Consider the following 27,569-nt stretch of genomic DNA (forward strand, 5'->3'; position numbering starts at 1 on the left):
AATGAATTAGTAGTGGTAATTTTCCCCAGAAACTCGGTTTCAATCTGCTTTTTTTTCTTTTCCAGGATTTGCTCCATTTAGATCCAACGACATACGACATTAGATTTTAGTTCAGAGTTTTGTTTAAAAAAAATTGCAAGTACAAAGTAGGCGCTTCCAAGGTGACATGACAGACAGAAAGAAGTCTTTATAAACAGGAGTCTCTACTTCAGGATTTTTTCAAAGAAATGGATGGAATAGGTCCATGTGAGGAGTGCCCTTTTTCTCCCCCAAAGGTCTTTCTCAAGAAGAAAACATGGTTTTGATTTTTAACAACATAAATAATGGTTTTAGCAAAGAAGAAAGAGGGAAATTTTATTAGTTTTAGGTGTCGACAACAGCCAAGAAACATAGATCAGAAATGTTCTTCTCCCTCCGTCCCCCAACTCCGCCAAATCACTGATGTAACAATCTAAGAACATCTTTTGCCTCCCGTGAAAAGAAAAAGGAACTGGGGAATCTAAGTCCTTATTTTAGGCTCATTTAACTCCCAGACAAGTCACTTAACTGTAGGGATCTCAAGAAATCAATTCCCCTCAATCTAGCCATTGTTCAGCTGTGGAAGGCCTCGTGCCTAGCTTATAATGTTGTCATTCAGTTCTGTGCCCTGCCATTAGTTTGGACCACACTTCTTAGAAGAATGGTGTGGCAAAAATCGAAAAGATATTCTCAAAAAACGGAGTCCAGTGTTGGAGGTTTCAACATTTGGCCTTTTGTGTCAGAAGTGTGTGGGCCGCCTCTGGGAGAAGCCCAGGGGGTGAATGAAAGGACGCACTTCACAGGGGACACAGGCACAATTCAGGCTCAGTCAATAGCAGACCAGGCTGGAATGCGCTCTGAGGGGCGAGGTGGGCGGACTCCTACACAAAGGGCATTCTCGCAAGAGAGCCTACCTGGATTGAAATAAAAAATAATATTTAATAAATCCTGGTCTCCCCATGTGATGGCATTCTTGTACTTCTGGTACAGAGGGTACAACATGTCCTCCCAAGCCAAGCCTGTTGGAATCATGCTGTTCTGGAAAAGAGACAATCATTAGAGTGGCTGAGGCAAAGCAAATACATTTTTGTCCACTGAGAAACAGTGCAGAGGACCCCAAAGCCTCCAAGCCCCCCTAGGAAGCAAATAGGAGGGGCCCTGCTGGCCTCAAGACATAGGACAAAGCAAAACTAGGGCTGGAAACTGTAGAGTTTTGCCAGATGGGGTAGCACATAGATACTAGATGGGCCAGGAACCACTAGTTGGGTGGTTCCAACTATGCCCAAATTGAAACTCTCTTTCTTATGCTTAATTCCTGCCTCAGAGGGGAAGGAACAAAATACAGATGGCAGAGTTAAGGTATCTAAGGGAAAACACCTTCTCCTTGTCTTAACATAATTTACTTTTAAAATAAAAGCAACACATTTATAGACTAAATATTCAAATAGCACACAAAGATAAAATTAAAAAGTAAAAGTATTCTTCCCCCATCCTCCTACCATTTCCACCCCCACTCTTCCCAGAAATATCCATGGTTAACAATCAGGTATTCTCTTAGGTATTTCTTCTGGAAATTTCTAAGCCATAAAAGAGATCATACTTATGGTACCATGCTTTGTTGCATTTTAACTTTTTTCCCTTAATATCTTTTTAGAGATCTTATGTATCTTACCTACAGATTGATCTACTTCTTAATTAGAGGATGATTTTTTTTAATTGACTAGCTCTCTACTGAGGTTCATTTAAGTTCTTTCCAGTTCTCTACTAGGATAAAAGATGAGGCCATGAGCAGCCTTGTACAAATATCTCTGTATACATATGTAAATATATCCCTAGGATAATTTCACAAAATTTTCCATGGTTTTTGAAGCTTTGGGTAAACACAGAATTCAAACATTATAGAATTCAGAAATGCAACATAACATTCTTGAACAGTAACTGTGCTGTAGCTTTAAATACCATAAACACCTGGGCTCTTCCTGAACAAACATTTCATAACTTTGCAAATATTTTCCTCTTCCCTGGCTCCTTCCTTCCTCACCTACAAGCCCCTTACTTCCAAAAGCAGTACATTGACAATCTAGGAACATCACTGTTGAAATGACAAAATCCTGAATTTTAAACATGAAATATAAAGTATTTCCTTACCTTAAACTGGGTACTTCTTATACGAGTTAAATTCATCAGCATGACTCCTGAATTAACTCCCGCAGAGCCATAGAAAGGGTGCCGAGCAAAGCGGCTGTACCAGCCAATCTTGGGGATTTCATGCTCAGGGGCCATGGCTGCAAGCTGGGTGGCATTAAACTGCCTCAGAAGCTTCCATATGTCATCGACAGGTCTCAGAAAGAGAACGTCGGTGTCCACATAGAGAAGTGAATCCACATCCTTTAAAATCACCTTTGTGTGTTGGGGGGGCAGGGAGGGGAGAGAAACCAAAACAAAAACAAATCAGAAACAGAGGAAGTAGCCTGATATGTCAACAGTGCCATCAATTTCACTGGTCAAGGCTGAATTGCACAAAGGGTGGTACCACTCTTAGCTTCCATTCCTCCTTTGACTCCAAGGATACATATTAATTGAAGGGTAGAGACTCAACGGAAGATAAACCTTCATTTAGTTTGCTTCAATTCTAGGACCCTAGACTGTATTTGGGAAGGGTTGAACTTTCAGTCCATCAGCATATGGACTGAGGGTCTCTTGTGTACTTTCATCCTTCAGTGAAGCCATCTGTCTTTCTCAGTTTTTCTTAGAATGAGGGTCTGGCATTGGACAGCCTGAAGTGGACAATCCCTAGACTAGCTCATGCCAGGCTTTGGGGTAAATACTCTCTGTCTCTGGATCCATTTCTTCTAGTGCCGATGGGTATAACTGCACCTTTTTGAATAAACATTTTCAGCTAAGATTTAGTCTCGGGAACAGGCGAAACAAATCATTGGCAAGCTTGGTTTGTAGATCAGGGATTGGCAAACTTTTTCTCTAAAGGGTCAGATAATAAATCTTTCAGTCTCTTTCAGTCTCTTTTCATGGCAACAATACAAGTCTGCCATGGTAGCATGAAAGTTATAACAATGCATAAAGGAACGGGCACGGCTGTGTTCCAATGAAACTTTATTTGCGGACACTAAAATTTGTATTTTATAGAATTTTCAGATGCTACAAAATCTTTTGATTTTTTTTTTTAACCATTTGAAATGTAAAAGCCATTCTTGGCTCATGGGCTGTGGATTTCAACCTCTATTGCTGTTCTTTCAAGCCAGCCATCTAATAAAGCAAATGAATTCTCCTGTCCTAACTGCTTTGCTTACCAGAGTTTTGCCTTGGAGTTAGAGATTTCAAAGCCTTAGTTAGTAATAGTGTTATTTGCCTTGTTTTGCCATTATTCCCCAAATTTAGTGGTAGCTTAATTAAGGAAGGATTTGAATATTCCTGTATCCCTGGCCTAATGTTATCCAAACAGCACCACAACACCTACTACCATAGTGACACTTGCAATGGGGTGAATGTCTGTATCTTCAAAATTCACATGCTAAAGCTCTAACCCCCAACGTGATGGTATTTGTAGATGGGGCCTATGGGAGGAAATTAAGGTTCAATTAGGTCATGAGAGTGGGGTCTTCATGAAGGGATGAGTGCCCTTATAAGAAGAGAGGCCAGACACCTTGGTCTCCATCTATCATGAAAGAAAATAATGAGAAGCAGTGTCTCAAGCCAGGAAGAGGTACTTAAAACCCGACCATGCTGGCACCCTGATCTTTGACTTCCAGCCGCCAGACCTATGAGAAAAGAAATTTCTGTGGTTTAAGCCACCCAATCTATGGTATTTTGTTACGGCAAGCCGACTAAGACAATATTCCATTGGAATCTCCAATATTTAAAACTGATGAACATGTATGTGCACTATATGATGTAGGTATCATGCAGATTTCAGATTTGAATGATTTCAGAGCTTACGTTATCAGCCACAGGATTCAGCTTTCTTTCTCATCTAGTAGAGGAATATATTTTACAAACCAATAAAATGAAATTAAGAATAACGATCACAAAAAAAATTAATAATAATAATGATCACCTATCATTTCTTAAAAGATTATCTTGACATCCATCTTAACCACTTGACAATCTCGATTTTAAACATTTTTTTTTATTTTTTTATTTTTTTTATTTTTGGGACAGAGAGAGACAGAGCATGAACGGGGGAGGGACAGAGAGAGAGGGAGACACAGAATCGGAAACAGGCTCCAGGCTCTGAGCCATCAGCCCAGAGCCTGACGCGGGGCTCGAACTCACGGACCGTGAGATCGTGACCTGGCTGAAGTCGGACGCTTAACCGACTGCGCCACCCAGGCGCCCCAGACAATCTCGATTTTAGAATCAAGATGAATCCTTCGAATTGAACACACAAACTTAAAAACTCCCCTACCTTATCCTTATTTTTTCTTATTTTCCCATGGAAAAGTAAAAAAATTTGCCACAGATTAGCCTCTGTTTGATATTTTTTTTTTTAATTACAGTTCCAGAGTACAGTGGAGCAAGGGCAAACTCTCTACAAAAGTATTAGTAAATGCATGTTATGATAAAAATTATGAACTACATGTAAATACAATTATGATGTCTTGCATGTCCAACACAATCCCAAGGGCTCAACATTCTGCCAATTTATTTTACTGGGAAGAAAAACTAAAGCAAAATAAAGGGCTCTGCCCAAGTTCATATGTCAAATAATGCTAATGATGGCTGCATTTTGGCTAATAAGGTTATAACAAGATTAAGTCACTTTCTAGAATGTGTTTTCAGGGAAAAGAGACTGTATGGTGTTCCAATATAAAGCTAACTTAGAATTACAGAATTCGAGAGGAAGAGAAACCTATTTAAACCCATGTGAAATAGTACAAATTTCTCTTTATGGCTGATTATCTAATAAGGCCTGAATAAAAGCTCACAATGTAATGTTTTAATAAATTAAGGGTTATGCAGTCATCTGCCCAAAAGAATCAAGCTTGGTGATTTGCACTTGATCTTAGCCAAAAGGCTAAGAAGTGATAAGCTTGCTGACTTGATCACCCTAATTTTTTTCTTGGCCTCAATCATTTTTATTAAAGTTATCATTACTTTCTTCTTCAAAATGTTACCACTCCTCATCAAAACAAAAAAGAAGAAAACAAAAAGACTCTTCTGAAGAAGGTCTGGAAAAAAAAAAAAAACTAAAAAGATCTGAAGAATGGAGATATTCCAACATGAAGTTACAGGCAATATCTTTAATCAAGAGAGAAAAAGGCAATAAAAGTTGTATCAGACATTTATAAAATGAGAATAAACTCACTTACATAGGGTAAAATTTTTATTTAACCCATATCCAATTATTTGATATGAAAGACTGCTCCCATTTTTTATTATTAGAAACAACACTACAATAGGTGCCTTTCTAGGGAAATTTCTAAGCACATAATAAGGCATTTCTTTTTCTCCTTTTTTTAATTTAATTTTTTCAAGTTTGTTGGTTTATTTATTTATTTATTGGGGGGGGGGGCGCAGAATGAGCATGAGTGTGGGAGGGGCAAAGAGAGAGAGGGGAGAGAGAGAATCCCAAGCAGGCTCCACGCTGTCAGCGCAGAGCCCCAGGTGGGGCTTGAGCTCATGAATCTGTGACATCATAACCTGAGCCGAAACAGAGACTTGGCTGTTTAACCAACTGAGCCACCCAGGTACCCTGGCATTTCTTTTTAATGTAGCAAATATTTACGCAGTTCAAAATAAAAATATCCTGAAGTAAATTTATTGACAGTTTATTCTTCCTTGTGATTCTGTCACCAACTCCCTTTCTTAGAGGTAACCGCTGATAATGGACTGCCCTTTGCTGTGCCGGAGATATTTTATGCATGTATAGAGCTATGCATGTACAATCCCCTTTCATGCTACAAATGGTAGCAGAGCATACACAATGTTATCGGCCTGCTATAAAAATAAATAAATAAAACAGTCGTGCAGGAGGACTTGATGTATCGGCACACAAAGATTTTGTTTATTGTTTTTTACTTATTATTATCTACTTACATGTTATAGAACATTTAGGTCGTTTTCAAGCTTTTGTTATGAAAAAAAAGTGTCACAGTGAGAAACCTCCTCATCTTAACCCATTTCCAACATACATGAGTTTCTCTGTAGGGTAAATTCCTTAGTCAAAGAGTACATGCATTTGTACGCGTGATACATATTGCCAAACTACTTCTCTAGAAGTGGACCCCTTTGGACTTCAACCAGCAAGGTAAGAGGGTGCCTTTTTGATCACACTTCAGGGTCTGGGCCTACACGGAGCACACCTCAGGGTTTCAGCCTTGCAATTCATTTTAGTTCATATTTTCTTGCAAGTCTTGCCCTGGAGGACTGCCTGGGATCGTGCACTATGGCAAGAAGTGATGCGTATCTGGAAGACCAATGAGAAACATTTAAGGACACTTGGATTCCAGTGCTGGCACCACCAGATGGCACCCACACAGGCCCCAGATCCGAATGCTTCATAGGTGGAAACCCTCTACAAACCTTCTCCAAGCCATATCTAACCCCTCCTCTGGTGATGTGTGATTCTGGAGATGTGCTTCCTGGACTAGGACCAAGGGACATGGAAGAAAAATTTAGGAATACATTTTCTAGCTGCTAATTCTGGAAAACTTGCAAGTCTTCAGTTAAGAAGGCAAAGCCAGGGGCGCCTGGGTGGCTCAGTCGGTTAAGCATCTGACTTCTGCTCAGGTCATGATCTCGTGGTTTGTGAGCTGCGTCGGGCTCTGTGCTGACAGCTCAGAGCCTGGAGCCTGCTTGAGTTTCTTTGTCTCCCTCTCTCTCTGCCCCTCCCCTGCTTGTTCTCTCTCTCTCTCTCTCTCTCTCTCTCTCTCTCTCTCTCTCTCTCCCTCTCTTTCTCTCTGTCAAAAATAAATAAAGCATTAAAACAAATTTTTTTACAAAAGGCAAAGCCAGTTCAACCTATGCTACAGATTGCAAACTAAGGCCTGTGGGTCAAATTCAGCCAGTGAATGGATTTTTAAGAAAATTTCATACATAGCCTTTTGAAAAAATTGAATTAGTTGCCAACATTTTTTAAAAACTGAAGGTTTCTCAGAAATATCTGCATTTCTGTCTTAAAAGAAATTGATGGCCCCAGCAAGAACAGCCTGCATCCTACAAGGGAAAAATCTGCTGGTGCTGGTTTACAGGCACTCCTTGCATTTTCTGCTCATTTATACAATAAACATTGATGGAGGGTCCACTAGGTGCCAGGGGTGACCAGCAGTGACCAAGACAGACAAAAATCTTTGCCTTCATGAGGGAGTCCGATAATAAATAAGATATATTATCTGATGATATAGTATGTAAGCAGGAGAAGAATAAAGCAGGGAAAGGGACCAGGGGTACCAGGGACACAGGGAGTTTGCAATTTCGAATCGGGTTGGAGAGAAAGTGTTGCTCAGAAGGGGTGAGCAAATGGGAATAAAGCAGGCTGGCACACTTCCAGAACAGCTGGGGACCAGTGTGCTTGGACCAGGGCCAACACACGGAAGAAGAGTCAGGGAAGGAGAAAGAGAGGTACGTGGGCCACTTAGGGCTTTGTTGGCCCTGGGAAGAACTTTGGCTTTTACCCTGAATGACATGGAAGCCACTGACGAGATTCAACAGAAGGGTGACACGATCTGACTCAGAGAAATGGTCACTGTGGATGTTGCACTGAGAACAGATGACTGCGGTATGCAGGGGAAGCAGGGAGACCAGTTAGAACACCATTTTATTTTTTTTTATTTTTATTTATTTATTTTTTTAATTTTTTTTTAACGTTTATTTTTGAGACACAGAGAGACAGAGCATGAACAGGGGAGGCGCAGAGAGAGAGGGAGACACAGAATCGGAAGCAGGCTCCAGGCTCTGAGCTGTCAGCACAGAGCCCGACGCGGGGCTCGAACCCACAGACCTCAAGATCATGATCTGAGCCGAAGTCGGACGCTTAACCGACCGAGCCACCCAGGCGCCCCAGGACACCATTTTAATAATTCAGTTGAGATGTGACGGCGTAGTGGCAACCCAGCAAGGAAGTAGTGGTTGAATCCTCCATGTAGTTTAAAGACAGGGCCAACAGGATTTCCTGATGGACTCTACATGTCATGTGAGACAAGGGAAAAGTCATGTGCAAGTCCAAGGATTTTAACCTGAACAAAAGGTACCACAGAGTCACCTTTAACTGAGATGCCACTTGATATGTGTCATTCCCGAGTTACCTGTCTGGCCCTCGCAGGGCAACGGCCCATTTGTGACCGTTGAAGCCTAGTTCCTTCACTCCCTCCTCTGCATCAGCGCTCCTTGAAATGTAAAGAAGCCCATGGGTGCTCTTGGGAGGGGATACATGGATGGGGGGTGTCTGGGGCAATGGTCAAATCATCTAGTGCTTGACCACAGTGGTGGTTACAAGGGCATGAGCTTATTAAACTAAGCATTTAGAGTTTTGGTAGGTAGGCCCTATTTCCAAACAGACACACAGAAGCAGCCCTAATGATACACTTCGGAGAAGGGACAATCCTTAAAATCTCCAGTCTGGGGGTGCCTGGGTGGCGCAGTCGGTTAAGCGTCCGACTTCAGCCAGGTCACGATCTCACGGTCCGTGAGTTCGAGGCCCTTGTCAGGCTCTGGGCTGACGGCTCAGAGCCTGGAGCCTGTTTCCGATTCTGTGTCTCCCTCTCTCTCTGTCCCTCCCCCGTTCATGCTCTGTCTCTCTCTGTCCCAAAAATAAATAAACGTTGGAAAAAAAAAAAAAATTAAAAAAAAAAAAATCTCCAGTCTGGTATTTGTGAGTTCAGTTCCTGGCAGGATGACCTCCTAGCCCTGTGACTTTGGACAAGACCCTCAGGCTTTCCAGGCCTCAGTTCCCCATCTGTAAAAACTGTAAAGCAGTATCACCACCACCACCCTTGTCCCCAGGTTGTCCTCACGACCCAGAGAAATAACACACACAAAGTACGTGGTACAATGGCTGGTGGACAGTAAGTACTCCATAACTAACAGTGCTGTTACTGTAAGAAGGCTCTTGTTCTCCCTCGTCAGGCGTCAAGTGTAATTAGCCACCATTCCTAGCAATGCCCACAGCCCTTCAAAATACGTCAACCAAAAAAAAAAAAAAAAAAACACCAAAAAAAAAAAACCAAAAAAAAAAAACCACGTCAACCACAAAAAACCTCTTACGCAGAGTCAGGCAGAGAAGAAACGAAGTTTTTGAAATTTCTAATATCATAATCTACTTATTACCTTGAGGGAAAACAAGTCCAGAAGGCCTTTTTACTCTTTATCTGAAAAAAACAACAAAACACCAGGAGAAAAGGAAAAAAAAAAAAACCTCACTCTTTCTGTAACAGTGTGTCTCTGGAGGCTAATTCTGCAGCAATGATTGCGGGTATTAATTTGAAGAAGATCATTTGGCCATGATATAATGGGAAGAGGAATATTTACCGAAAGGATGTAAAACTAGCCATTCTAATTCCCTTATGGAAATCAGTCAGTGCTAGAAATGAGGCCTTTGTTTTCTTAGGAAAGCGGGGCAGATAGGGAGCACACAATAGCTATTTGTACACGATCCTGCGGGTGTAATGGGCACTCCTGAACCTGCTCCATTCACCGCCTCAACCTGCTGGCTCCTTGTGCTTTGTGAGGACAAGAGGCTGGCCACAGGCAACAAAATTCTCAAGGGCTCAACAGCTTACCTTCAAGTTTGTTTTGCTCCAGTCCTGTTCTGACTTTGACAGTACAATTTGGCGGTTAAAAGCTTTGGGTTTGAAGTCTAATTACAGTAGCAACCCCCCGCCCAGTCCAGGAGGGATACATTCCCAGACCCCTGGTGGGTGCCCGAAACGGTGGATAATACTGAGTCCCCTATTTATATTGTGTTTTCTCCTCTGTGTATATATCTATGATAAAGTTTAATTTATAAATTAGGCACAGTAAGAGGCTAACAATAACTAATAATAAAATGGAACAATTATTACGATATACTGTAATAAGTTACGTGACTGTTGTCTCTCTTAGGGGCGCCTGGGTGGCTCAGTCCGTTAAGTGTCCGACCTCGGCTCAGGTCATGATCTCATGGCTTGTGGGTTCGAGCCCCGTGCCGGGCTCTGTACTGACAGCGTGGAGCCTGGAGCCTGCTTCGGATTCTGTGTCTCCGTCTCTCTCTGCCCCTCCCCCCCTCAAAAATAAAAATAAGCATCAAAATATCTTATTGTACTCTCCTCACCCTTCTATGACAATGTGAGATGATAAAACGCCTATGAGATGACATGACGGGAAGTGAGTGACGCGGGCACTGTGACGAACTGTCAGGCTACCGAGGACCTCTGGCCCTATGTGAGAAGGAGGACCACCTGCTTCTGAACTGAGGCTGAACAAAGGTAACCGAAACTGCAAAGAGCAAAACGCGGATGAGACAGGATTACTGTATTTGAAAACAATTCAAATCCCGTGTCTGCTACTAAGTGTGTGGTCTTGGGCAAGCCACTGACGCCTCCTAAGCCTCAGTTTCTCATCCTGTGAGGGGCATAGGTAGCCCACTTCATAGCACTGCTGGGATGATGAAATGAGACGGGGCATGCGAAGTGTGCGGCAAACACATAGCAGGCACTCGGTCAATGTTGGCAGTCCATGCTCTGCTCAAGGGCTAAGATCCTTGGTTCACAGTGTGGGGTACAAGTACCTGGCTATTGCAGTAGTGGCAGTTGTAGAAGTAGTATCGAAAGAACGAGGCATATCCTCTGTTCTCAAGGAGGTCTAATGGGGGAGGCAGGTAAAAGGCAGAGCAAAGTGAGGTGTGGGGGAGGACAGGGGTAGCACGGAAGCACACAGCAGGGCCCCTAAACCAGTCTCCGGTGAAAGCAGGGAAGACTTCCCAGAAGAAGCAACATCTCTGCTGAGCAATAAGTGAACAGCAGGGCAAAGAGTTCTAAAGGTAAGTGGAACAGCATGTGAAAAGGTCCACAACCGAGAGAGAGAGAGAGAGAGAGAGCATGATGCAGAATGGGATGGCAAGGTGCCGGGTGGGGCTGAAGCTGAAAGCAGGAAAGCCAGGCTGGTGAGCAATTAGACTAGCAGAGTGAGCAGGGCCCCAACAGAAGCTATGCTGACTGGATCCTGAGACCAAAGGGGAGATGTCAAATGATGTGAACCATGGGGGCGCCTGGGCCGCTCAGTCCATTAAGCGTCCGACTTCGGCTTGGATCATGATCTCACAGTTCCTGAGTTCGAGCCCCACATTGGACTCTGCTGACAGCTCAGAGCCCGGAGCCTGCTTCAGATACTGTCTCCCTCTCTCTCTGCTCTTCCCCTGTTCGCACTCTCTCTCTCTCTCTCTCAGAAATAAACATTAAAAAAAAAAAAAAGATGTGACAGAAAACCCAAGGTCAGATGCTTCCCCTTCTACTCACATTGCCCACACCAAACCCTAGAGAGTTCCATCAGCTTTTCCTCGAAGAACATGTGAATCTACCCTTTACTCTCCTCTCCAAGGCATGATTACATCTCCCCCAGAAGTCTGGAAAGGTCTGTTTGCTAGTCTGTGTCCACACTTATCCCCCCGGAATGTATTCTTCACAGAGTATCCAGAGGGATTTTTAATCTTTGACCCATGGGTTATTTACAAGTGTGTGGTTTGATTTCCAAACATTTGGGATTTTCCAGATTTCTTTGTTATTCATCAGAAAAAAATTTTTTCAATGTTTATTTCTGAGAGAGAGACACACACACACAGTACAAGTGGGGGTGGGGCAGAGAGAGAGGGAGACACAGAATCCGAAGCAGGCTCCAGGCTCTGAGCTGTCAGCACAGAGCCTGACACAGGGCTGGAACCCACTAACTGTGAGATCATGACCTGAGCTGAAGTCGGACACTTAACCAGCTGAGCCACCCAGGCGCCCCATCTTTTGTTATTTATTTCTAACTTAATTATCGTGTAGTCATAGAGCAGAGTCTACATGGTTTCAGTCCTCTCAAATTTATGGCCCAGCATATGGTGGATCTTGGTGAATGTTCCCCATACATGTGAAAAGTAGGTTTATTTTGCAGTTGTTGGGTGGAGTATTCTATAAGTTCTGTAGCTGTCAACTTGGTTTGATACTGTTGTCAAGGACTTCTATACCCATACTGATTTTCTGTTTGTTTATTCTAACCAAAGGAGCTCCATGGAGTTTTACCTCCAGACATTAAAGAAGGGGTAGAGAATTGTGAAATTACTGCAAATTCACTTACATCAACAGATATGATGAAGTCCCAGTAGTTTATTTTTGCTTTTGTTTCCCTTGTCTCAGGAGACATATCTAGTAAAAAGTTGCTTTGGCTGATGTCGAAGAGGTTACTGCCTATGTTCTCCTCTAGGATTTTAATGGTTTCTTGCTTCACCTTTATGTCTTTTTAAAACGCTTTTTTAAGTTTATGTATTTATGTATTTATTTCTTAAATATATTTTTTAAAGTTTATTAATTTATTTCAGAGAGACAGAGACAGCATGCATGGGGAAGGGGCAGAAAGAGAGGGATACAGAATCTCAAGCAGGTGCCATGCTGCCAGCACAGAACCCGATGTAGGGCTTGAATTCATGAAACTGTGAGGTCATGGCCTGAGCCAAAACCAAGAGTCAGAAGCTTAACTGACTGAGCCACCCAGGAGCCCCATGTTTATTTTGAGAGAGACAGAGAAAGAGAGAGAGAGAGGGCATGCAAGAGGGGCAGAGAGAGAGGGAGAGAGAAAGAATCCCAAGCAGGCTCCATACCATCAGTGTGGAGCCTGATGTGGGGCTTGAACTCACCAACCTTGAGAAAATGACCCGAGCTGAGATCAAGAGTCGGACACTCAACCTACTGAGCCACCCAGGCGCCTCCACATTGAGGTCTTTAATCCATTTTGAAGTTCACTCATATGTGGAATTTAAGAAACAAAACAAATGATCCTTGGGGGGAGAAAGAGAGAGAAAGGCAAACCAATAAACAGACTCTTAACTACAATGAACAAAGCGATGGTTACCAGAGGGGGCGTGGGTTGGTTGGGGGGATGGGTGAAATAGGTGATGGGAATTAAAGAGGGCACTTATCGTGATGAGCACTGAGTGTTGTAAGTGTGAAACTACTAAATTGTACCCCTGAAACTAATATTACACTCTATGTTAGCTAACTGGAATTTAAATAAAAACCAAAAAAAAAAAAAAAAAAAGAATGCAGCTATGATTTGGGACCATCACTCATTTTCACATTAATCAGTCAATCATAAAAAGGGAAGTGTTGAAGTCTCCAACTCAGCCTGTGGATTTGTCTATTTGTCTAAGTATGTTTTTGCTTTGTAGCTTTGGAAGTTCTGTTACTCATTTAGGTGGGTGACATCTTCCCAATGGCTTGATCCTTATACCATTATGAACTGCTTGGGAGGCTTTTTCAAAAAATCTACTTTAGAGGATACCACTTTCCTTCTTAAACCCCCTTAAGACTTGTCACTGAACTTTAAGTAGTCACAGACATACCATCGCCCATAAAAGGCCCTGGAGAATGGACATGCTCTGCTCACCTCCAACCTCGTCTTCTATCAGTGGTGTTCTTTCACCTCCTAGCCTAACCTAAGGTTTTTCTGGCTTCAGGGTCTTAAACTTTTCATTATCACTCTGTTACTGTCAAAGTCAGCAGAGGCTGGGGAGTGAAATAACTTACTACAGAGCCAATAAGCTCTTGATTCTCTTCCTACATACGGCCAAGGTCTCCTCTGTTGGAGTCTTAAGTCTTTGCTGAGACAGGCACTAACACATAAATCTCTTCTTTCAGAAGGAAAATAAATGGAAACTGGGGACTTCTTATTTACCAAGGAATCAGCTTTGGGAATGTTCTCTCACTACATTCCCTAAGTTCTTGACATCTGAGGTAAAGAAGATAAGGTCTCCAAATATGCTTAAAAAGAGCATGTTTATTTGGGCACCTGGGTGGCTCAGTCAGCTGAGCACCCGAATTTGGCTCAGGTCACAGTCTCACCGCTCATGAGTTTGAGCCCCACATTGGGCGCTCTGCTATCAGCACAGAGCCTGCTTTGGATCCTCTGTCCCCCTTCTCTCTGTCCCTTCCCTGCTTGCTCTCTCTCTCAAAAATGAATAAAACATTAAAAAATTCTTTAAAAAAGAGCATGTTTATTGGCTATGAAATACATGTGCAGCCTCTGATGCTTTTGTCAGTTTCAAGGTTTGTGAGCTATTGTTTTAGATAATTGCTTAAAAAATCAGAACTATGATTAGTGTGAAAATGGACGACGTTCCCAGATCATACATGCTGCTGTAAATAAGTTAGCAATGATTTGATGTTTCTCCCCTCCTTGGGAGCCTGTCCATAAAGCTCCATTGAGTTTCTGTGACTGGGAATAAGCAACTTCCCTGGCCTGTCAGTGAAGCCTTCCCCCATGGGAAGCAGAGCTTTCCACTCACTGTTCTAGAACACCCAGTTCTGACTTATCCTTCAGATCCGAGCTCAGATGGTACCTCCTCAGTAAGGCTTCCTGGAGAACACCCACCCTTCCCCCTTCCCAGTCTCCTCATCACAACACCTAAGAATTCTTTCCCACCACTTCTTACACCAGTGGCCTTTGTTGAATTTCTCATTTACTGCTTGCTTCCCTGATTAGAATAGAAGCTCTGTGAGGGCAAGACCCTCTGTGTCTACTTAACTTCTGAAGTCCATGTACCTAGCACAATGCCTGGTATAGAGATTAGGCATCCAATAAATATTTACAGAAACTAAGGAATTCAACTGCTGACCTGCATCAGAACCACTGTAAAACTTGAAATGCTTTAAGGCTGATCAGTGGATAAGACAGGTCCTGAGAAATGAGATGGTCTCTGAGCAAATGAAGTCTCGAAGACCCAAGGGGTCTAAGCATATAATATAAGACAGCTAGGGGCTAAGCATATAATTCCATTCCCTTACCTCTCAAGCATCTCTACAACATCCTTAAAACTGAAGGAAAGGTAAAGGAACCAGAGGGGGGAGGACAGAACAGAAGGAAAGACAAAGGAGCCATTCAGATCCAAGTAGAACCAAACTCTAGAGAGGGAGCCTTTGGAAAATGCCATCAACGATAATCAGAAGAAGGTAAAAACATGTAAAGAGGGTTAGAGCAGGAGAAGGCAACAGAGAGGAGGAAAGGACAAGGTTTCAAGAAGTAGAAAAAAAGAAATATTTTTGGCCAGGTGAAGAAGACATCTATGCATATGAAAAATAAGAGACCTGCTTATGACTAAAATAGCCACAATTCATCTAGTCAGAATCAGCAAGGCACAGACCCTGTATTTACTAAATCAGATCATAAGTGAAGAAATGGTGCTCCCGTGGAAAGGCACAGGAAAGGCAGACACTATTTCAATTTTTTTTTTAATGTTTTTATTTATTTTTAAAGGAAAGAGAGAGACAGAGCATGAGTCGGGGAGGAGCAGAGAGAGAGGGAGACACAGAATCGGAAGCAGGCTCCAGGCTGTGAGCTGTCTGCACAGAGCCCAACGCGGGGCTCGAACCCACAAACTGTGAGATCATGACCTGAGCCGAAGCTGGATGCTCAACCGACTGAGCCACCCAGGAGCCCCAGGCAGACGCTATTTTAGTGTGGGAAGATGGAACAGCTCTGGAGACGGATGGAGGTGCACAGCCCTGCATGTACTCAGGGCCACAGCACTGGAGGCTTAAACACAGTTCCAATGGTTAAAAGCATTTTATATTGCATATATCTTACAGTAAAAACAGGGGAAAGGGAAACACAGGCACTGTTACCACGCCTTTGCAATCAAAGTGCGGTTTACACAATGTACTCCGTGGGGTTACTTAACCTATTTCTACCTTGGTGAATTTTCACTTCCCTAAGCCAAATATACTCAAGGCATTTTTCCAAGGTATTCTTTCATTCTTTCATTTCCACAGTTCAATCAGGTCCCTGTCCTTTTTTTCTCTTCTTGTTTTGAAATATCAGTCGTACAGCACATTCTCCTCCAGGCAAGATGTCTATCAAAGCTGACCAAGAGGACATCTCGGGGCAAGAAAGGAGCAAGAGAGAGCAACCCCTCCGCTACCTGCCTCCAGCTCTCTTAACATAAAGTCTTCCCCTGCGGGGGGGTGGGGGGTGGGGATGGGGGAGGTGGGGGGTGGGTGAGCAGATTCTGGGAAAATGTTTGGTGACTCCTGCCCCTTCTCATTCTACAGAAAGATCAACTGGAAGGAACAGAGCTTCTAAGGTTTTCTGGACCTTCCGCGCTGGGACCAAAATTCCAAAGTCTCCAAACGAAAAGAAAAAAGGAAAGTACACAGCAACATAAATCTGCAACTTGATAAAAATAAGTAAAAATAAGTACCATTTTCCTCCACCATTCTGTCACACTCCTTTTGAAAAAAATGCACACTGGACCTATATTGAAACAGGCTATTACAGAGACAAGAACTTTTGAGGAAAGAGAGAAAGCTGAATAAAAATGAACATTTCCACCAACGTCTAGGTAATATGGGAGGTCCTCTAGTAAAGAGAGGTGAAAATCTGAAGAATGAAAACTGATCAGAAGGGGTAATAATAGCCTGAGGCCCATGTAAACAATAATCCCATAAAATAATTAGGTAGGTAAGATACTATTCTGGCTAAATAATTAAAATAATTATAAACACTCATATAGCACTATGTGCGAAGCCCTGTTCCACCAGCTCAACCTAATAGGTAGTAGTATTAGTATTATTAGTAGTATTAGTAGATAATAATAGTATTATCTATTTATAGATGAGGAAACTGAGACACAGAGAGGTCAAGTTACTTGCCCAAGGTCACAGAACTCTATGAAATAATGAATCCACAGATTTTTTTTTTTTGTCAATAAACTAATTTACAAATGTAAAGGAAAAATAAACTAATCCCTTTGTTTACTCAATACCCATTGCATGTTAAGCATCCTTCTGGGCATTTCATATACAATGGTACCTCAAAAACCTTGCTAAGGTGGTATTATTACCCGCATTTAACAGATGAGCTTGAATAACGTACCCAAGGTCACTGCTGAAAAATGGTAGAGTGAAACCAGGGTTCTTTGATACCAAAGGCTCATGCTGATTTTCACCTAATGCTAACCGTACATGCTCACAACGTGACTGGTGGATGTGGATAGTCACAGAGTAGTTGTTCTTGAACCTCCGTGTACCTGAGAATCATTGATGAAGTTTGTTTAAAATGCAGATCCCCGGTCCCTACCCCCAGATTCTGAATTATTAGGTCTGGCGTCGGCGCCTGGAACCAGCGTATATGTATGTGTGTGTTTTTAAATGTTTTATTTTGTGACCATTTTAGACTTCCACAAAGAGTTTCAAAAGGAATCCAGAGAGTTCCCACGTACTCATCACTGAGCTTCTGCTGTGTTGACGTGTGACATGACCACCGAGAACTTGTCAAAACTAAGAAATTAACCTTGTACAACACTACTAACTTAAAACTATAGAATTGACTCTGATTTTAGCAGCTTTTCCACTAATGTCCCTTTTCTGGTTCAAAATTCAATCAAGGATCCCACCTTACATTGAGTTGGTACATTTTCCTAATTTCCTCCAATCTTTCCTTGTCTTTTCCTTAGTCTTTCCTTGTCTTTTCATGATCTTGACACCTTGGAAGAGTAGTGGTCAACCACTTGGTAAAAGTCACTCAATTTGCTGTCTGGTGTTTTCTCATGATTAGACTGAGATTATGCATCATTAGGAAGAACACAGCAGAGGTGAAGTGCCCTTCTCAGTGTATCATATCTGGGCATATATGATGTTGACATGTATTACTAGTGATGTGAACCTTAATCACTTGGTTAAGGTACTGTCTCCCAATATTCTCTGCAATAAACATATTTCCCGCTTCATAATTGCCAAATATTCTGGAGGAAATGCTTTGAAACATGCAAACATCTCGTTTCTGGTTAAAGTTTCACCCCCTAATTTTATTTTATTTTTTTTAAAGGAGCATAGATTATTTGAAAAAAAATGTTCTTTAATGTTTATTTATTTTTGGCAGAGAGAGAGAGAGAGACAGAGCATGAGTAGGGGAGGGGAAGAGAGAGAGGGAGACACAGGATCTGAAGCAGGCTCCAGGCTCTGAACTGTCAGCACATGACCCCACGCAGGGCTCGAACTCACAGACTGTGAGACCATGACCTGAGCCAAAGTCGGACGCTTAACCGACTGAGCCACCCAGGCGCCCCTCACCCCCTAATTTTAGATCTTACCTACAGCCATTAGTACTATGGCATTCTAATGGTCATTTTCTATTTTCCACATTCTTTCTACAAATGTTAATTCGAATTCTTCTGAAGGGAAGAGCTGTCACTTCTCCCCATTTATTTATCCATTCAGTTATTTATTTATATTAGTATGGACTTACGGAAAATTATTCTATTTCAGGGGTTATAGGTCCATACTGTCATTGCTTATTTTGTTGCCCATGCTGTTCCGAGTCTGGACATATGGGGCTCTTTCAGATTGCTTCCCATGCCCTTTCAGTATGACTCCCTCCCTCCCTCCATCACTCCATCCATCCCTCCCTCCATCGCTCCATCCATCCCTCCATCGCTCCATCCATCCATCCATCCATCCGTCCATTCATTTTATATTTTAACACATCATTAATTTCCAGCACCACAATACACTCTGCTTCTAGCCTCTTTCAGTGGATAGTTAGGAAGTGCACCTATGTATACTAACCAATGCATACACATATATCTATAATTATCTTTCTATCTATCTGTCTATCTATCTATCTATCTATCTATCTATCTATCTATCTATCTATCTACTTATCTATCAAAAACATCTATCTATCTATCTATCTATCTATCTATCTATCTATCTACTTATCTATCAAAAACATGGATCCAAATCGATGTTTGACCTTGGAAGCCTGTATGACTGTGTGATGCTGAGAAATAATTTATTGAAGGTAATGAGAAATTTGAGCTCAGATTATTAGGGTGTCGTGGTGAGTTTTAAAGAATTGGGTATGATTTTAATAAGTGAGGCTGGATGCGGAGGAGCGAAGTGGCCAGGGCATCATCCCCAGGCAACAGTATGGTGAAGGATAATATGTTCAGCATCTCAGGAGGACAATGGCAGACCAGCCTGGCTGGACAGGGAAATCATGATTTGGAATAATGCTGAATAATTAACAGGTGAACTCAGTCAAAATGCAAAGGGCCCTGAACAAAAGGCTGGCCCTGAACAAAAACCCTGAACAAAAGGGTTTGGACTGGATCCTATATGGGAACAGAGACTCTGAAAAGGTTCTGAGCTCAGAATTCACAGGCTAAGAGTAGCATTCAAAATCCAAAAATCCAGGAGTGGTATGCAGGAGGGAAGGGACACAGTTGGCAGGGAGATGAGTAATCAGGGTGGTACAACCATCCTGTTCTCTATTATCACTGCCATGTTTATTTTTTTGTATTAATGTAAATACAGCCAGACCCAGAACACCTGGTCACCAAGAGGCCTGTACTTTCACGGTGTGTCTATATGTCTTCTAGCTTCCATACATTATGAAAAGCTCTTATGTTCTTGTTTTCTTCTCTTTCTTATTGGTTTGCCATTTTAAGAAATTCTCCAAAGTACACAATACACAAATGCATGCTTGTGTGTTAGCAAAACAGCCAAGGCAGCAGTCTGTGGTGTCAGAAATTCAAGCTCCTCTTTTCCTGTCTATCCCCTCCCTACACACCACTACTCCAAGCCCCCACATCCTCTCTCTTTTCATTAGAACGAACTCATAGTAAACACTTCAGTGAACAGCACCCTGACTGTTTCTACACATTTATCTACACGTGTGATTGTAGGATGGCTAGGCATTCTGATCTTAACTCACTTATTACCTCCTCAGAGATCTCTACTCCCTGTCACTCTTTAAACTCATAAGTTTTTTTCCCCATAATTCTTTTAACTACCTAAAATAAAATGTAAAACTTTTTTTTTTTTGGTCATTCTTTCATGGTTTGGATGTAAGTTTTAAGAGCAGGAAATTTGGCTCCCTTGCTTACAACCGTATTTCCAGGGACAGCTACATAGCTGGGGCTCAATAAACACTGTTGAATGAATGGCTGTGTGTATATATACACTCACTCACATATGTGCATTTGGATTTTTAAAAATAGTAGTGGCATCATGCTATACATACTTGCTAATTGTCTGCTTTGAGATACTTTCCTTTCACTTTGGATGTGCAGAGAGCAAAGGACTTTCTGTTCCATGCTGAATATTCTCAAACATCCTATTTGATAATGTTAAATTAGCCTAAGATAGGATAGAATCACGAACACTTGGAAAGTACTGTTCCTATATACTGTTTTTTTCTGGTTTAAAAAAATTTTTTTTGTAGTATTTATTTTTGAGAGAGAGACAAACAGAGCATGAGTAGGTGAAGGGCTGAGAGAGAGGGAGACACAGAATCCAAAGCAGGCTCCTCAGCTGCTCTGAGCTGTCAGCACAGAGTCTGACGTGGGGCTTGAACTCACAAGCAGTGAGATCATGACTCGAGCCAAAGTCAGACGATTAACCAACCGACTGAGCCACCCAGGCTCCCCTTTCCTGTACAAACACTGGGAGTCTGTACAAAAATAAATACCCATTTTTTATTAAATAGTGATCCACCAATTTAACTGTTTTGAGATGTTAAGGTTGATCATTAAATTACCAGCATAAAATACGGTGGCACAGGAGAAAATTAAAGTATAACAATTTGTATTTTTGCTTCCATTGTGCCCTCTTGTGGAATTACATGTAACTTACATACTCATTTTTGTGAAGTTTTAAAAAAGAGCAGAATGTACCAATGTCATGACTGCAGTCACACATGCTCCCCATTAACAGACTTCTCTGATCACTTTAATCTTTGATCTCCATGCAAACACAATCAGACTGCCTCCAAGTTGGGCAAATAAATGATGGCTTTGTTTGGGATGGTTCTCCTAAAATTCTGGCTCATCAAACTTGTATTTGGTCTTTGATTTCATCATCGCAGCTGTGTGGCCAACTGTCATAGCTGCACGCAGGACGTTTTCCACAGGCCTTGCATTACTGAAGGTGTCTGGTTTCTCCGGTACGTTCTGAGATGATGGCTGTCTCAGATCTTCCATCTGCTTCCATCCCTTTTGGCTTTCTTCCTCCTGTTATCAGGTGTTGCAGTCCCAGCCAGCAAGTACACACTATCTTTTCCTGTTGACTGTAGACATCTGGTAGCCAGGGAAACTGTCACTTAGAGCAGTCTAGTCTTTTGGTCAGATGGTGCCTCCCCAGAGGATGTGTTCTCTGCTAGGGAGTTGCTGAAAACAGGATCAGTAGGTCTTCAGGAACTGTAGGCCTTCCCTAAAACTGGACTAGTTTTCTAAGAATGTTTTCCCTTTCCATATATTTGAAAATCAAATCCAACCAACATTTACTGAGTATTTACTGTGTGCAAGGCTGGACACTCTTACGAGCGTTATACCTTCAAATCCTCTCTACTGCTCTTTGAAGCACTTGCTAAAGCCCTGATTGTAAGTCGATGCTCCATCTCTCCTTCCCTCCCTTCCTCCCTCCCTCCCTCCTTCCTTCCTTCCTTCCTTCCTTCCTTCCTTCCTTCCTTCCTTCCTTCCTTCCTTCCTTCTTTCCCTCCTTTGTTCCTACTTTCCCTCCTTCCTTCCTTCTTTCCCTCCTTTGTTCCTACTTTCCCTCCTTCCTTCCTTCTTTCCCTCCTTTGTTCCTACTTTCCCTCCTTCCTTCCTTCTTTCCCTCCTTTGTTCCTGCCTTCCCTCCCTCCTTCCTTCTATCCCTCCTTTGTTCCTGCTTTCCCTCCTTCCTTCCTTCCTCCTTCCTTCCCTCCTGCCCTCCCTCCCTCTCATCTGTCCATGCATTGAAATACTTTTACAGAGTGCCATCTGTTATTAGGTGCTGGAGATCAAAGATCTTTCTCCTGACAGGACTCACATGCTAGTGGGAAAAGTAAAAAAATAAAAAAAGAAAAGATAAATACATCATGCAGTCTTCTAACTGAAGACAGCAGAATAGGGGAAAAGCAAAGCGAGGGGTGTAGCAATTTTAAATATAACAGCCTCACTAAACAGCAAAGCAAAGACATATGTGCTTGCGTTACACCCATTTCATAGTGGAGAAATGGAAGGCTTGGGAGGTATTCTGGAACACTTTGGTAACGTTTTCTGTAAGTACAGGAGAAAACAGGGCCCTCTGAAAATGCAAGAAGTAGGGCAGAATACCTATATTATAGAAGAAACTTGGGCTAATTTCAGTTTCCTCATTTATAAAAAGGATACAAATCAGAGTTGTGAAGAGTTAACAAAACCATAAACTTAAAGATCCTCCCAGTGTTAAGTGCAACAGACACTGCATGGTCTTGGGCCACGTCCCGAACATTCTTTGCTTTCAGTGGGACATCCTGAAGACACATCTTGAAGCCCATTTCTCAAACTACTTTCAACTGCATCTCACAGTAAGAAATGCATTTACATCATGATTCTAGTATGTGCATAAATATATGAAACAGAAACGAAAAATTCAAAAATAATATTTGTCTTTGCTCTATGCAATGCATGCTCACTATTGTATTCTACTTTATTTTACTTTTTTGAAATCTGATCGTAATCCACTGAATTGATCTGAAGAGTTACCAGTAGATAATTTTCCACAATTTAACAAATACAAGGGTTGAAGTTAACAAAGGCTTGGTAAATAATTAAATACAGATAGAGAGACAAGTGGACAAATAAAATTTCCACGTCTCCCACTGCATTTACTACTTTTACAACTAACAATCAATTCCAATTCTTTAAATGCTGTTTTTGAGGGGCACCTGAGTGGCTCAGTAGGTTAAGCATCTGACTTCGGCTCAGGTCATGATCTCACAGTTCTTGGGTTCAAGCCCTGCGTTGGGCTCTGTGCTGACAGCTCAGAGCCTGGAGCCTGCTTTGGATTCTGTGTTTCCCTCTCTCTCTACCCCTCCCCTGCTTGCATTCTGTTTCTCTCTCTCTCAAAAACAAACATCAAAAAATTTTTTAAAATACAATTTAAATTGTTTTGGATATGTGCATTCAAGTCACTAAATAATATGTTAAAATAACAACTATTTCTCTGAATCTACAGCACTTCTGACACCAAATGTGTCAATTCTCCAACACTGCGGATCTACTGGGTATCCTACAATTCAATGACACTAACCACCTGAGTTAGTGCAGATGCCAATGGATAAGGGCCCAGTCTGTCAAGACTGCACCCCACTTGAGATGCCAATCATAGTACTTGGTTCCCAGGTACCCACACTTATGTCTAACTTGGCTACAAGTACATGAGAGTTCCCATGATCGACTCCTCAAGTTAGATGACTTGCTGTAACAGCTCAGAAAACTCAGGAAAACGTTTTCATGGATTTATTATAAAGGATATAATAAAGGATACCCATGAAGAAGTACACAGGGTGAGGTCCAGAGGGGTTGCGCTCACAGAAGCTTCCATCTGCACAAAGCATGGAGCAAGTCACCATCCTGGCACATGAATGTATTTACCAACCAGGAATCTCTTTATACTCCAAAGTCTACATGTTTTTATGGAGGCTTCATCACAGGGGCATGATAGTTTAACTCAATCTCTAATCTCCCTCTACTCTTCCTGGAGGATGGGGAGTAGGATTGAAAGTCCCAAGCTTCTAATCATGACTTCGTCTTTCTGATGACCAGCCCAAGAAGAGTCACCTCAGGGGAACAAAAAACACTCCTATCACCCAGGGAATTCCAAGGAATTTAGAATATCTGTGTAAGATGCTCCTATTACCCTAATCATTCAGGAAATTACAAGATTTTTTTAGGACCTCTGTGTCATGAAGAGGGTCAAAGACCAAATAAATACTAGAACAAAAGGTATTCCTAGCACCCATCTCACTCAGGAAATCACAAGAGTTTTAGGAGCTATGTATCAAAAACCAGGGGCAGAGTCCAGATATGTATTTCTTATTATATCACACATGTCTTATCTATTGACTTTCTACCCTGGAAGATAATTTAACTCCCTTTCACACAAACTCCCAACCCCACCATACTTCTCAAATACACACTTCTCATCCCCTAATACAGCATACCAAAGTACTGTTTAGCTCAATATACACTGTTATCTTATGATGGCATGTAAACACTATTTCCAATCAAGCCATGGAGTGAACCACAATACTTTACCACAATTCTTTTTTCCCTGGAATTAATAATTGCCTTTTTTGCTGTTATTGTGTTGCTTAGTTTTACACATATTTAGCAAAGTTCATTCCACAGCTTCCTGATATGTTTTAATCAGAATGTTGTGCAGCTCTCACTTTCTTTCCCCTAAAACTCTTTTATATCTCTTTTGTGGGATTCCTTGCTCCCAGGATCCCATGTCCTCTCCTTTATTGATCTACTCCTTCATTCCGGTGCAGCATTCTCAGTAGCTCCCTGAGAGAAGACTCAGAGGAGGTAAATATTTGAAAACTGTGCACATCTGGAAATGTCTTGGTTCTACCCATGTGCTTGGTTTGTAGTTTGGCTGGGTATGGAATTCTAGGTTGGAAATGATGTCGCTCTGAATTTCAAAGGCATTGCTGCAATATTTTAGCAATTCCACTATTGCTGTTGAGACATATGGAGCCCTTCTGATTTCTAATCCTTTGGATGTGACCCTTTCTTCACTATTGACACACAATATGACGTTTTCTCTCTATCGTTCTCAAAGTTCAAGTCCTTTCTGCCATTTGATCCAGTCTGCTGTTGAATCCCTTGGTGCAGTTGAATTTTGAATTTTTTGGTGCAGTTAGTGTATTCTTCAGCTCTGTGATTCTGTTTGGTACTTTTTTATACTTTCTATCTCTTTGTTGAAATTCTCACTTTGCCTATGTATTGTGCTCTGACTTTGGTAGCATCTTTATTACTGTTATCATTTTAATCAAGTAAATCATTTATTTCCATTTTATTAAGGTCTGTCTCTGGAGTTTTATCTTGTTTTTTAATTTGTAACATATTCCTCTGTTTCTTCATTTTCCTTGACTCTCTGTGTTGGATTTTGTGCATTAGATAAAACAGCTGCCTCTTCCAGTCTCCTATACATCTCACTCAAGCTCTAGGATGTCTCTCAAACATTTGTGATGGTTCAATCCATCTTCTTTGTTCTTAGTGGCTCCCAGTAGTTGAGAGTGCCAAGACCCATTTCAATGTGGGTAAAAAGGGTATTTCCTTGCTTGCCAAATGTGTAGGAATCACTCAGCTGGTTCCTAAATTTCTTTCAGAGGGAATTATTCCATGTGTAGCTGTAGGCTCAGGGTGTCCATGAGAGAAGGTGAATTCAAGAGGCTCCTATGCTGCCATCTTGGACTGGAACCCTGAAAATTGAAGCCAATCTACCTGGTGATGTATGACTTTTTTTCATTTAATGTAATAGTCTTTTGGTGGTTTTCTCAACCTGGAAATCTATGTCTTGCTGTTGTAAGAAATTTTCTTGGAATTAATTTCAATGTTGATTCCTATCCTTTGTGCTCTCTATTCTCACTTTTCAGAACTACTATTGTTCATATATTGGATCTTTCCTCTAATTTTCTGTTCATTTCACTGCTATTCTCCATCTAATTGGTTTTTATTGTTTATCACTCTACTTTTGGAATAATTTCCTCAACTTTTTCTGCAGTTTTTGTATTGAGTTGCTCATGTCTGCTATCAAATTTTTATTTATTTTGAGAGAGAGCAAGAGAGTGAGCAGGGGAGGGGAGAGAGAGAGAGGGAGAGAGAGAATCCCAAGCAGGCTCCACACTGTCAGCACAGAGCCCAACATGGGGCTCAAACTCATAAACCATGAGATCATGACCTGAGCCAAAATCAAGAGTCAGACACTTAAACTACTAAACCACCCAGGTGCCCCTACACATTTGAATTTATAAACATTTTGGTTTTAGTCTCTAAATGTTTCCTTTTTTATAGAATCCTATGCTTCTTGGGGCTCAGTCAGTTAAGTGTCCAACTCTTGATTTTTGCTCAGGTCATGATATCACAGTTATGAGACTGAGCCCCACATCAGGCTCCACACCCAGCGTGCAGCCTGCTCAAGATTCTCTCTCTTCCTGTTCCTCTACCCCTGTCCTGCTTACATGCTCTCTCCACCCCCAAAAAAATCCTATGCTTCTTCATGTAATATCTTCTTTCTCTGAGGATACTAATGATAATTTCTTTAGAAGTTTTATTTATCCTGCATATATTATTTTCTCTAAGTTGATAGTTTCTCTTTATTTGTTTTGACCTTTGTCATTTCTGTTAGAGTTTCTTCAAATGTCTCGTGATCTCTGGGTTTCTATTAATTCAGTCTGAATCAATTTTGATTGCTTGCAACCAGAGAATTATAGTAGGTACTCAACAAATATGAGTTATGATTCTTATGCTTCATAACAAACATGATAATTCCAGAACTACTAGGAGGGTAATCATGTTGGGAACAAAAAGACAATTTTCTACAGTGTGTCTGATATTATAACAGTGGTGTTCTCTGCTGAGGTATGTTCTAATTGTTCTGTGTTGGTTATGGCTTGGCCAAATAGACCAAAAAATTTTTTGTTGCTATTAGCCAAGATAAGGTCCCTTTGCGAAAAAAGTTAATAATCTCAGTAGCTTCCTGCCACATATCAGTCCTTAAAATGATATTAACTATAATAAAAATAGAAGCTCACACTTACTATGTGCCAGGCACAATTCTTGAGGATGTTAAATGTATTAACTAAAATTTTTACAATTTTATTTACAAATTTATTGTTGTGAGTTGGCAATATTCTTATTCCCATTTTGCAGATGAATAAATTCAGGCAAAGAAAAGTAATTTCCTCAGGTTACACAGCAGTAAGTGGTATAAGCAAGATCTGAACATATTTGGGCTGCTTTAGAGTCTATAGCCTTAACAACCACACCATATTGCCTTGATATATCTCAAATTAATTTCTATCTCCATTACATGCTTCCTAGTACTGTGGCTATTAAGTTTCTTAAAGGCCCCACCATATATATATTCCTTATCCTAACAAAGTAAAAGGGCCTATCTGAAGGCTTGAGAAGAAATGTTATAGAACAAGTCATTCTTTTAAAAAAAATTTTTTTTAACGTTTATTTATTTTTGACAGAGAGAGAGAGACACAGCATGAGTGGGAGGGGGCAGAGAGAGAGGGCGACACAGAATCCAAAGCAGGCTCCAGGCTCTGAGCTGTCAGCACAGAGCCCGACGCGGGGCTCGAACCCACAGACCGCGAGATCATGACTTGAGCCGAAGTCGGATGCTCAACCGACTGAGCCACCCAGGCGCCCCAAGAACTAGTCATTTTTAACTTAGATAATAATCTGTTGTTTGGCCTCTCCAGCATATCTTCCTTCATCTTCTGAGAAGAACAACCCTCTCTCCTGTGAAAAAATCAAATACCTGTGGTTCACATGTAGGTGGCCCCTGTTGCCCATGGATGATAATGTGAGTTAACTTGGGCTAATC

General features: G+C 41.5%; 1 protein-coding gene across 1 annotated transcript in view; it reads right to left on the reverse strand.

The window, feature by feature from the left end:
* GXYLT2 (glucoside xylosyltransferase 2) overlaps positions 1-27,569 on the reverse strand; it is a 98,830-nt gene that overhangs the window by 20,151 nt on the left and 51,110 nt on the right. The window contains exons 4-5 of the mRNA XM_058726215.1: positions 2,167-2,418; positions 933-1,056 (exon numbers count right to left, since the gene is read on the reverse strand). Coding sequence (XP_058582198.1) covers positions 933-1,056; positions 2,167-2,418 — 376 coding nt within the window. The remainder of the gene's footprint in view (positions 1-932; positions 1,057-2,166; positions 2,419-27,569) is intronic.

This window comes from Neofelis nebulosa, chromosome 4 (genome assembly GCF_028018385.1).
Source record: "Neofelis nebulosa isolate mNeoNeb1 chromosome 4, mNeoNeb1.pri, whole genome shotgun sequence".
Taxonomy (NCBI): Eukaryota; Metazoa; Chordata; class Mammalia; order Carnivora; family Felidae; genus Neofelis; species Neofelis nebulosa.